This window comes from Trichomonas vaginalis, chromosome IV, assembly GCF_026262505.1.
Source record: "Trichomonas vaginalis G3 chromosome IV, whole genome shotgun sequence".
In the NCBI taxonomy this organism is placed as follows: domain Eukaryota; phylum Parabasalia; order Trichomonadida; family Trichomonadidae; genus Trichomonas; species Trichomonas vaginalis.
Window position 1 is genome coordinate 5,868,601 of NC_067206.1, and position 11,964 is coordinate 5,880,564.

At 32.1% G+C, this 11,964-nt stretch overlaps 5 protein-coding genes across 5 annotated transcripts, besides 9 other annotated features; all 5 read right to left on the reverse strand.

The window, feature by feature from the left end:
- Positions 1–4,010: part of a mobile genetic element that runs on past the window's edge.
- Positions 251–949, reverse strand: TVAGG3_0037680 (protein of unknown function, DUF4106 family; the record flags this gene model as incomplete). Its single annotated transcript, XM_051220644.1, has 1 exon — positions 251–949. The coding sequence occupies one exon, from the start codon at positions 947–949 to the stop codon at positions 251–253; it is 699 nt and encodes a 232-aa protein (XP_051105630.1).
- TVAGG3_0037690 (protein of unknown function, DUF4106 family) lies at positions 1,869–2,777 on the reverse strand (the record flags this gene model as incomplete). Its single annotated transcript, XM_051220645.1, has 1 exon — positions 1,869–2,777. A coding segment is annotated over one exon (909 nt), but the record flags the coding sequence as incomplete, so codon positions are not given.
- On the reverse strand, positions 3,062–3,500 carry TVAGG3_0037700 (protein of unknown function, DUF4106 family; the record flags this gene model as incomplete). The annotated part of the gene is made up of 1 exon (XM_051220646.1): positions 3,062–3,500. A coding segment is annotated over one exon (439 nt), but the record flags the coding sequence as incomplete, so codon positions are not given.
- Positions 4,011–4,078: a mobile genetic element.
- Positions 4,048–4,078: a terminal%2Cinverted (terminal inverted repeat of rnd_1_family_319/TvMULE1 transposon ID:TVAGG3_0037710).
- A 3,005-nt stretch (positions 4,079–7,083) lies between these two features.
- Positions 7,084–7,290: a mobile genetic element.
- Positions 7,210–7,290: a terminal%2Cinverted (terminal inverted repeat of MuDR-N2_TV transposon ID:TVAGG3_0037720).
- Positions 7,291–8,209: 919 nt separating this feature from the next.
- Positions 8,210–8,239: a terminal%2Cinverted (terminal inverted repeat of Phantom transposon ID:TVAGG3_0037730).
- Positions 8,210–10,424: a mobile genetic element.
- Positions 10,425–10,683: 259 nt separating this feature from the next.
- Positions 10,684–10,883: a terminal%2Cinverted (terminal inverted repeat of Maverick-1B transposon ID:TVAGG3_0037740).
- Positions 10,684–11,964: part of a mobile genetic element that runs on past the window's edge.
- Positions 10,884–11,204, reverse strand: TVAGG3_0037750 (uncharacterized protein; the record flags this gene model as incomplete). The annotated part of the gene is made up of 1 exon (XM_001284156.1): positions 10,884–11,204. One exon carries the CDS (start codon positions 11,202–11,204, stop codon positions 10,884–10,886), a length of 321 nt encoding a protein of 106 aa, XP_001284157.1.
- On the reverse strand, positions 11,344–11,871 carry TVAGG3_0037760 (protein of unknown function, DUF4107 family; the record flags this gene model as incomplete). The annotated part of the gene is made up of 1 exon (XM_051220647.1): positions 11,344–11,871. The coding sequence occupies one exon, from the start codon at positions 11,869–11,871 to the stop codon at positions 11,344–11,346; it is 528 nt and encodes a 175-aa protein (XP_051105633.1).

An 11,964-nucleotide genomic window follows, 5' to 3' on the forward strand; every position in this document is an offset into this window, starting at 1 on the left:
TGTTGTTGAAGAACCTTCTCCAAACTCACCTACGTTTCCATAAGAAACAGCAGTTGTATATTCGTAAGTTCCAGGAACTATTTCTGACCTTCTAATGGCATTGTCGCATTCGTTATACCATTCGGAAACATTTCCATTCATAGCATCCAAAACTGTTGGCGTTATATTCTGAGCGGCGTACATTTCATATGAGTAAAAATATAGAATAGTTGGATTTATATGTCATAATAGAACCCACTCCGACCAAGCTTTACTTTCTTCCTGACTGAGTTTTTAACTCTGCTTGAAGTTGTTGCATCTTTGCATTATGTTCATCTAGTATGTTGCAAATTTCCCATGTCCTTTTTGCCTTTTGGCTCTGGTCGCCCATCTCAGGTAACCTATATCCTAGAAAGAGTTTGTCATAGTCTGTATTTGAGTCTTCGCGTATTGTTTGCATGACTCTTTCCTGAGTTTCCGGTTCAAGCGCTTCAAACAGTGCCTGTCCATATGGAATAAGCTCGTTTCCAAATATATGTTTTTGTAGCCATTCTGGTTTTCTTTCCATGTTACCAACTATATCTTTTGTGAATGGGAAAGCTTTTACCCAATCTTTCAGTCTTGCGTCGTTTATTTCTGTAGTTGGTTTTATTTTGTCAAGGAACATGTTTTTCAATACTAACATTTCATTTGGTACTGTCCATTTGAGTTTTCTTAAATATTCATCCCTTCTCGATTCATCGTCTGCAAAGTAAGTTTTTATGACATTTTGTAAACTTTCGTTTGCAAGGTCATGTACAATAGGTTCTCTTCCTTCTCTCTCCCTAACTGTCTTTCTAAACTCTTCACCAAATATACCATCTCTATGGTTCTGTGTAGTTCTTTGAGATAAATGTTCTAGAACGTCAGGTGTTATATTTCCATCAGCCATGTTCATTTCATACTGGTCCAAAATATCTGCATGTTTCATATCTTTCAATGGCATTAAAGCCGCGCTTAAAAACCAGCTATATCTGGTTCACCATTGACTTCCATTGCGTCTACAACTTCTTGGAATTGTGGTTGTAAGTTTATGAACCACCTATCCGGATTAGCTTTATGACCCCATCTCATTGTAGTTCCATCGTCTGCAGAAACAAAAGTAGGTTTGTTTCCATCTTGGTTAGGTTCTGAATGAACTTTAAACAATGTTTCATTTCTATATGTTTTCTTGAAATTTAACCTTTTATTTTCACCGAGTTCATCCGAAGATTGAACGTTAAATGCTCGTAAGTAAAAAGGGTTGTTGTATTTGTGTACATTTTCTTTCAGTGCTTCCATTCTATGCTGAATATTTTCATCTGGTGTTGGAGTCTTTTGTATGTCGGCAAACATTTTTCGATATTCTTCTACTATGTCAGCTGAATTTTTTTTAGACTCTTGGAAATATTCCATATTCTCCGCATACTCTTGTTGAGGGTCAAGATTTTTCGGCTGTTCCAAATCTTCATCTAGTTCTGTGAAGTTAGTTTCCAAAGGAGTGACTTGTTCGTTTCCTTCAGGCTCTTCTAGCTGTTGTTGCTGAACTATTTCTTCCATGTCTGGTTGTATCTGAACTAGTTCTTCCTGTGGAGTTTCTTGTACCTCATCTGCTGGCATTTCATATATTCCGAGACCGTTTTCAACAAGTTTCCCTTTCTAAGTCATCCGGACTCAAAAAACCTTTCTTCTTTCGTTCCGTCTCTATTTTTTACGCGTTTCATGACGGGAGTTGAATTGTCATTTAGCTCTGACATCAAATATCTCGGAGTAAATTCAGTCATGTCATTTGGATGATATGCTATTAAATCATATCCCTTAGCGAGCTTGTATTTTCCAGGTTTGAAATTATATCCCATTTGGTGCTGAACCATAAAGCTAAATAGGTTCGGGTCAGTATTTCCATCCTTGAACTTTCTAATAGCTTCTTTATATCTGTCACTAAAGTCAATACTATCTGGGTAACCATAGTCTTCCTTAAGCCTTTTTAAGAATTCTTGGTTTCCTTGTTCTCTACTTCTTTTATGTCCTTGCTCTGTTTGTGGTTGTTGTTGTGCAGGGTTTTGAACTGTTGGTTGTGGTTGTTGTTGTGCAGGGTTTTGAACTGTTGGTTGTTGTGTTGGTTGTTGTGCTGGTTGTTGTGTTGGTTGTTGTTGTTGTTGTGCTGGATTTTGAACTGTTGGTTGTTGTGTTGGTTTTGGTGCATGCCTGTGTCTGTGTCCATGTGACGATGTAAATGTTTTAGGTAGTCCTGGTGCAGGTGCTTCTCTTGGAGGGTTTGGTGGTATATAAATTCCAACAGCTGGTATATAAGTTCCACCAGCTGGCACATATGTTCCATCTGCAGCGTAATGTCCTACCTGACTTTTCGTTCTTAAGAAAGCATTTACTAGGTCTGTTTTGGTCTGTTGTAACTCTTTTTCTTGACTTTTCACAACAGTTGCTCTAACGGCGTCATAGGCACTTTGAACTGCCTGTCTCGTTGCTGCATCTGTTATTTTCGTCATATTTTGTGCTACTTCTTTTAACTCTTTGTCGAAACCTTCAGACTTCAGTTTCTTTCCAGATGAGAAGTCGTTCACTTGTTTCACCTTACTATGAAGAGCTTCGAAGGCGTTCTTAAAGTCAGCATTTGTTAAAGCTTCATTTGAACTGTCTTCATCCGCTTGTATTTTTGTCCTTATTGACCCTATAAGTTGGGCTGCTTTAGCGTTAGCTTGGGCATCTAACCAGTCATTGTTAGCTTTTATATATTCTGCGCTTTTCATTGCCTTTTGCATGGCTGCGTCGTTATTTTTACTTTCTTGTGCTAAGTTTTCATACTGTACGGTTTGGTTTTGCAACTGTAAAAGTTTTTCTGCCTTTACATTTGCTTCAACTTCTTTTTTATACTCATCGCTATCCATATATGTCTTCAGGGCTTTTTGTTTTATCTCTTCATCTTTCAGTACTTTATATTGAGTAGTATGGTTTTTCAAATTTATAACATCTTGTTCCATTTTTGCTACTTCTGCTGCTTTTTCTGACACTTTTTTCGCATATTCCTCTGTACTTAGTTCTTTCAGTTGTTCTTCTTTCTTCTTTTTCTCTACGTTTAACTCATTGAGTTTCTTTGTGTGTCTGTCATATTCTAGTTTCTTTTCGTTTTCACTTATTTGTTTCTGTATGTCTATGTTTGACTTTTTGACATCTGTTATTTGATTTTTGAGTGAACTCAAATTCATTTGACTTTGAGGGTTATAAGCTGTTCCGTCTGCAGCTCCACCATAGCCTGCCATTTTCGCTAAAAGTGCCGCTCTTAAACCTCCACTCTGTGCACCAACAACTCGGTTTAAAAGCATAGGATTGCTTGACATTTGTTGCAACATAGTGGGGTCATTCAGCATTTGTTGTTGCAACTGTTGTTGTGGTGTCAGTTTTACTTTTGGATGTTTCAATGCTCCCTTCCTCTTACGTATATTCTTACGTAGCTTACGTGGCATTTTAAGTGAAGTTAAAAACATTTACGATGAAGAAGTTTCGACAAAGCATTTACGAAGAAATCATGAAAATTCAAGAGGTGAGAAAACAGGTGAGAAAACGGGTGACATCTCACCTCTTCACCTAAATTATATTTTTGGGTCATTTACGCTCATTACGATGAAATCATGACAAAACATTTACGAAGAAGTCTTGACAAAACATTTACGATGAAGAAGTCTTGACAAAACATTTACGAAGAAGTCTTGACAAAACATTTACGATGAAGTCTTGACAAAACATTTACGAAGAAGTCTTGACAAAACATTTACGAAGAAGTCTTGACAAAACATGAAAACATATATAATTTGTGAAAAGCTCCTGGAAGACCCGTATATATAAGACCTTCATTTATACTAAACATCTTCGGGGGCTAGAAGGCACGAAGTGCCTGGAAGCCATCCCCCAAGAAAAAAAAAACTTCATTATACTCATTCATCCTCAGGGCTAGAAGGCACGAAGTGCCTGGAAGCCCCACTTCCTTTTTTTTTTTTTTTTTTTTTTTTTTCATTTCAAATATTCATGAGAAAGAAAAAAATTCTAGCAATTTCAAATATTTTTGATTTGATTGAATTCAAAAGTGTCACAAATATTCAATGAGAAAGAGAAAAGAGATCGAATATGTTGTTTCTGAGCGAATAGTCAAGCAATATTTCGTTAAGTACAAAGATCAGCATCCGGAAAAAAATAAATGGGTATATCAAAATGAGATTCCGCAAGAAATATTTGAAAAATATCTAGAAACGAAGAAAACAGAAAATATTGATGAAATGTTTACGCTGTACTCGAATTGTTCATGTTGTTGATCAAGATAAAAAAGAATTTTATCTTGAATTTTCAAAAAAAAATCAAATTCATCACATATTAAACAAGAATCTAGATGAAGAACATCAAAAGGCTTATATAGATTATCTTGAAAGTTTACTCAAACTTGAAATAAAAAATAAATTAAATTAAATTAACCCTCGTTAGGATATCGTTGCAAATAAAGATCTGTTTCTCAGAAAGATCCTGATTTTCTGATAAATATTCTGTTGTAACTTCTACAAGGTTTAAGATATGAAAAACATTTTTGAATATTTCATCGCTATCAAATCTGCGGAAACATCTGGAATATAATTTCAAATATTTGTGAAGATTTGAATTCTCAATTGCATAATTAATTAAAAATTCATGTGAATTTAAAAAATCGGTAGATGAAATTTGCATGGGTATAAGAGGAAGTACACAATAATACCCCTGAACTACATACTCTGTAAATGAATAGTGAGGAGAAAGACTTCGCAGAATTTCAAGTGTTTTTATGAATTCTAAAGCCATCTCAGATGTTATATCGACTGCTTTATAAAATAAAACTATAAATTTGAGAAGATAAACAAAATCTTCGTTATTTATAATTGAATTCACGTCATTAAAAAAGTTGAAATAATTTGATATTAGTATATCCGAACATGGAAGAGCAGTTGCATATCCTGGGTAATATTTTAATAATTTTGTAAAGAAATTTGCAATTGCATAAGTTGAATATTGATTTTCGTACTCAATAATACTAGAAAAAATTTCTTTCTTGAGTAAAACTGCGTTTTGGAAGAATTCAACGTCAAGAATATTGTTTTTAATCAAAGCAATAAATGTATCGATGATATAGAGAGAATTGTCACTGCTGCTTATGAAACGTAATATCTCATCATATTGATCGGAAAATGTTGATAAATAAAGGTATTGTATGTTATCTAAAGCTTTAAAATGAATTAATTTTAATGAAAAAATGAAAAAAATCTGGTTAATATAATGCGATAAATATTCGAATAAATTTTCCAGTAGTATCAAATCTATTTGAAAGATATTCGAAGAAGTGATATTTTGAATTGTGAATTTTAATATTGTTTCATTTTGTGTAGATTGCTCGATAATGAAATGTATCAAAAGATTCATTGAATATGAGTCAATGGAAAAGCTTAAATCCTTAGGGATATCCAAAATAAATCTTAATAAAGAAGATTCGTCTTGAAAATTAGCTTCCGAAAGTTCTATTTCAGTCGGAGCTGGAAGATTCCGATCATTTATGAATCTCGAAACGACAGAAAATTTGTATTGTTTATATTTCATTATTCGAAATGATAAACTTCAAAATCTAAAATTTATTTTTTTACAATATATTTCATCCTATTGTCAAGGCTAAATTTTTCACCGGAAGTGTATCAAAAATTGATAAGATTTACGGTGATCTAATTATGACAATTCAATGCATCTCGTGATATAACGCAGATATAAACACAACTGATATTGCATAACTAATAATTGAGTCAAATAACTAAATTATGTGTTATATTTTACACATATTTCTTCAATTTTGTAATAAATGGATGTTTAACACTAATTTTTTAAGGACTTCGACTTTAGCATCACATAAATATGTTATTTTCTATATTAAAACGTAATTTTGGTGGTCTTAGAATAGAAAAATATGCAATATTCGTGGAGATAATGAGGGTTCTTAAACATGTTCTTAAAAATAAATAAAATAATACAAATCTTTATTCAATCTTTTGATATTGTTGGTCCTCTCTTTGTGAAAATACTTAACTTCAAAGAGTATTATGTTTTACCTAGTGAGGACCTTAAGTTTGCAAAAACATAATAAAAGTAAAATAAAAAAGATCGGATTTATCACAAAACTTTGAGTATTATAGGATTTAATATATTTTCTTAGTAGATTATATGATTTAGTTTCTTAAAATCTAAAGTATTTCTTGAGGAAAATATAAATTGAAATTCAAAAAGTAAAAAAAATGTAAACAAATCAAATTTTAAATGGACCAAATGTTGATTTTTCATTCGTTTTCTCATTATCGAAAAAAATTTGGAAAGCTAAGAAGTCAATAACAAGTTATATAATACAACAAAAACCCACATCGGATATGTTTTCATCAAATAGTCTCCTAGATTTGTTATGAAATTAAAATATCATGATATTTTAAGGGCTTTTGATTTCAATATTAGAATTATTCAGTTATGTCGTGCTAATATCAATTGCTTTATACAATTAATCGTTTACAAGCTGCAAAAATCGAACAATAATTTGACTTTGTAAAAAAAGTGCGTCATTTTTATTCGTTATACTTACAAAATGTAAACATTACGAGAAACATTTACATTTGTAAATGTAACAAGTAAAGTTGTATCGCATAATTTGACTTTGTAAAAAAAGTGCGTCATTTTTATTCGTTATACTTACAAAATGTAAACATTACGAGAAACATTTACATTTGTAAATGTAACAAGTAAATACATCAGATTTAAATTGTAAATGTAGTTTATCTCTCTCATCTCCTTTTTAAAAGGTATTACATACATACGAACGCATGGGTCACTCAATAATTAGCGTGATAATAATTGAGGATAGACTGTAATCGTAATTTGATTTTTGGACTTATATTTCGACATTTTGAAGTCGCTTGAAAGTCTTGCAAATGATTAAATTTGGAAAATTTGACCTAAGTCTGCATTATTTTGATGACTTAAACAATTCTATAAATCTGTTTTCCTAAAAATTTAAAAAGATATAATTTCAATTTCCCTAAATTTATGTAATTCATATATCACCAAAATATTTGGACTGCATTTCGTTTGTCTGCACCTAATTAAAGTCTAAATACCAATTAATTTTGGAGTTGCATTGCTTTTAATGTAAAAATGCACGTTTAGAAAAAGACGATAACAATTAAATTACAAAATCGATAACGACGACGATTAAATTACAAAATCGATAACCTCTCCTCCCAAAGTGTCTGAAACTGATCATAAGGGTGAAAAACCGTTTTCCAGAAGTTGGGAACGTAGGGTATTGAGATTTTTTTTCAAAATGAAGTAATTTGGCATTAGAAGTCTGTTTAGAGTAATAAATCATGGAATGCATTTCATCTTGTTTATAAAATGATTATTACCCTCCATTTCTAAACATTAACAAATTAGATTAATAGGATTTGAAGATATACATTATGATATACTTAGAAAATTAATTTTTATTATCATTAAGGGTGCACCCGTATGTACGTTTATTTGAGAGGAGGAGGATTACCCTCTCAATTTTGAGGGATGAGTAGGTGCCAAAAGTGCTTACTCTTAAACAACCGTCGGATTTCCGGGTGAAATCGTGACACACTTTCGTCTTTCGTAGGCAGTGGTGGTTGTTACAAAAGGTAACTTCGAATGTAGCGTGAAATCTGCAAAAAAATTCTGAAATTTGAATGGAGAACACAAAAATTGAATAGTTTACGTCAATAAAAAAGAGAAAAATGAAGCCAATGTGTCTCGAACCTAGGACTTAGAGCAGCAATCCCACTGTTTATCCCATTACATATTACACTACATGCATCTCTCACCTCAGTGAATGAGATCAACTATATGATAACTTTTTCCCCATTATATTCTTGTGGAAAAGTGACAAATAGCAACTTTGACCCTCTCTCTTTTGAGGGATTCGTTAGTTTATTTTCTCGATGAATATGCAATAAAATTTGATTTTTACCTTATCAATATACTTCATATAATATACACATGTTCATGTAAAAACTTTTTTCCAAAATCCTCAGGAATTAAGGGATTTTTGAATTTTAAGAATTTTTTTCGAATTTTTTCGAAAAAAAATATTTTCAGAACAGCCTTAACGGCTAAGATTTAGGAACAATGTGAGTAGGGGTAATTTTAGCTAAAAGTGACACACCTGTAAAAAGTGACACACCGTGAAGGGTGTGATTACCGATCGGTAATTTCGACAGTTTAGAATTTAAAATTTTTTATGGAACTGTTGCGAGTTTCATAAAGAATTTAAGGAATATAAGCAAAGATTTGAATCAAAATCTTAGACCTAAGCCGCTCGATTCGCTCGCGGCTTCCGCGAATTACAGATCAGCAAAGATTTGAATCAAAATCTTCGAACTAAGCCGATCGCTTCGCTCGCGGCTTTCTTTATTATTTTAAATTTGCATATTTCCATCAAAAGTTCATAAGGTAAAAAATTTCGTTTATTTTTACTAAGAAAAAAAAAGGTTTTTGATAATAAATTTATTTTATTTCGAAAAAGTAGCAATAATCGTAAAAGGGTATTGATAGGCTTGCTAAAGTAACTAATTTTAGCTGTCAAATACTTTTGTATTTTGAAGTAAATTAGTATAAATTTGTTTTTACTTTTATTTCGAAAAAGTAGCAATAATCGTAAAAGGGTATTGATAGGCTTGCTAAAGTAACTAATTTTAGCTGTCAAATACTTTTGTATTTTGAAGTAAATTAGTATAAATTTGATATTATCTTAACTCCCTTTGAAAACCTCAATTTTCCATACAGAGGGAACGGGAATAGCATCTAATATTCCCTGAGAATGGTTGCGCATTCTCAGTTCCCTCTATATTTCGAACGAAGCTCTCATCGGTCTTTTTTTTAATACTAAACGTTTTTTTCCCCTGTCACTTTTAGCTAAAATTTGGGTTTGCCCTTTTCAGCAGATTAAAAAATTTATGACAGAACTTGCTGTTGGTACTGATGAAAACCCATTAATTAAAGATTCATTGGTCAGGGAAGTTTATAATAAGTCCAGAAAATTTTCTGTTGGAGAAAAAATTACAGACGATGAAATTGCTAATTTTTGTTTAATAAATGGCGAGTAGTTTTTCATTGGCCATGATTTTCAAGCAAATTGTGAGACGATGTTTTTTTGGTTTTGAGAAGGCAATTCAATTTGCAAAAGAAGCCACAGATTTATTTTGCGATGGAACTTTTAAAATTACACCAAAACATTTTCAAAAAGGACAGATGCTAACAATTATGATTTGTGAACCTTCAACAAATCAATATCTACCACTTTTATTTATATTCATGAAAAACCGCACATTTGAATCTTATAAGAAGGCATTTGAATATATTTTTACTGTCAAGGGTATTCAATTTTCAAAGCTAATTCAAATTCATTGTGATTTTGAAAAGGGACTGATAGAGGCACTTCAACAAATTTTCCCTAAAGTCCGTATAATTGGATGCCTATTTCATTTCAAACAAGCTTTACACAGGAAACTTGTAGCACTTTATACAAAAAAATTTCAATACTTTACAAAATTCTTTATTTAAGCTATATTCTATTACTCCATTCATGTCTCATGAAGAATTTGTACTTACATTGCATATAATTAATCAAAATAAAGTTGATTCGATCAAAGATTATATTGATTATTTCAACAAAGTTTGGTTGCCGCACTACAATTTAATATCTCAATATAATAATGCAACTGCAATATTCACTAATGATTGCCTCGAGAGTATGCATTCAGAATTTTCTTCGTTAAAACATCCAAACATTTATGAAGCTATTAAGAAGATATCTCAAATCCAATTAGATAAATATAACGCCATCAAAAATAACCAGAAGATCGAGCGCCATATAAAAACCGTTATCACTGATAGCTACAAAAAATTATATTCTTGACTGCTTTCAAAAAGAACTTGAGAAAACAATTTTTTCTATCAAACAATACAACGTAAGTGTGATCTTTCTTTGGCTCAGAACGAGATTTCTCCATATGGTTCCATAGAATCGAGTTCATTGTTCGAAAATATTCCAGTTCATGATGCAGATATACTCAAATCGATCGATCTAACAGATAAAAGATACAATGATCACTAAGTATATTAATGAAAAAAGAGAAAAAAATTATGGCATTATTTAATGAAACATAAATCATCCAGATTTTAATTCATCCACTCCAATTCAAACTAATTTTGAGCAAGCCGATACAAATCAAGGTTCAGATGCTCCAATTCGCTCCGAAAATTCAAATATTGCAGACTCTACAGATTTAGAACCAGAAAATCAAAACCATCCTTCTACAAATCAAATGTCTAGTAATCTAGAACATGAAAAAACCAGAATTTTCGAAAAAGTGACACCAACTATTAAAGTTATTTTATTACTAGATTTATTTACAAATTATAAGATAATATCATTAACCGAATATATTTTTAATATAAATAAAAAACTTTTTTTATACAAAAAATTACAATCAATCGATAAATATTATAAAACATTTATTCCAAAAAGATTAAGTAATAGGTGGGATCCTGCATATAATATAATTTTATGTCATAAAGTTTACAAATTTTAGATGGACCACAGTGAGTTAGTATACATATCATGGGTACGGAGGCACTGCGTTCCACCTTACCCTTGTTATGTGAATTTGACACTTTACGAAACCGTTAACGTATATTTTACAACACAAACGACAACACCAACTTAACATTAAATATTTATAAAGCCGCCAACCACTTCACTAACGTTTTCACAAACGACTTCACTACTGTAAAAATAAACGTTCTCACTTACAAAAGTATTGCAACTCCTCCCATTGCTGTGCTTCATATAACAGCTCATAATCTTCTGACTCACTTTCTTCTTCATATAGGTCAAAATCACTGTCATAGTTTATACCTGTAAGTTTTGACAAAGCTAATGAAACACGCTTACCGTTTGTATCATATGCTTGTATAAACTTTCCATTATGCTTGTAGTCATAAACGCTCAAACTAACTTTACCCTTTCTCCCTCGTATCTGATAGAATGTATTTTCACGAGGAACGAAGAACAAATTCTTGAACTCATGACCGTTGTAGTTTGTTATCTCAATAGTTTTCGTCATTTATATAAAAATAAACTTAAAAATAAAATAAAAAATAAATGATCTCACCACCCTCACACGTATGAAAACATCCATTTAAATTTAGGTGAAGTGGTGAGATCTCACCTCTTTTTTCACCTCTTTTTTCACCCACTTGAATTCATTGCTTTATAACTCTCTTCCTTGGTTTCTTTTTAGTTGCTTTCTTCACGTCTGTCTCCAACTTGACTGTCTTTCTTCTTCGTCCGTAATGATACCAATTACTTCCACCAGTCAATGGGTCAAATGGTCTTTCGTAAGGGTTTCCATACATTCCATAGGGACCATACGGAAGAACTACTGGTGGAGAAGAAACATTTTCTTTAGTTCCATCGACTCTATTTAAATGCATTGTTTTACCTTTCATCTGGTCATTAAAGTCTTTTGCGTGTTTTGCAAACTCATCGTCCTTTCCTAAAGCATTTTCTGACTCAGTCGCAACCAAATTGGATGCTTTATTTATGAGCCCTATTTTATTTAATCTTAACTTCTTTGCAACCCAGCCTCCAATCTTCCCTTTATTTGCATCTAATGTCTTCGAAACCCTTCCTCCACTCATTTTATTTACTGCGTCATAAGCTCCAAGTGCTTTTGCTCCAAATGCTAATGCTTTTGTTCCCATTGCGCCTAAAGCTGCCCAAGCTACCATTTACACCATATTAAAATCATCTCTCTTCAATATTATCTCATAAAAGTTCTCGTTACTGGAGAAAGTCAATGAAACATAAGCGTTCTCACGGGC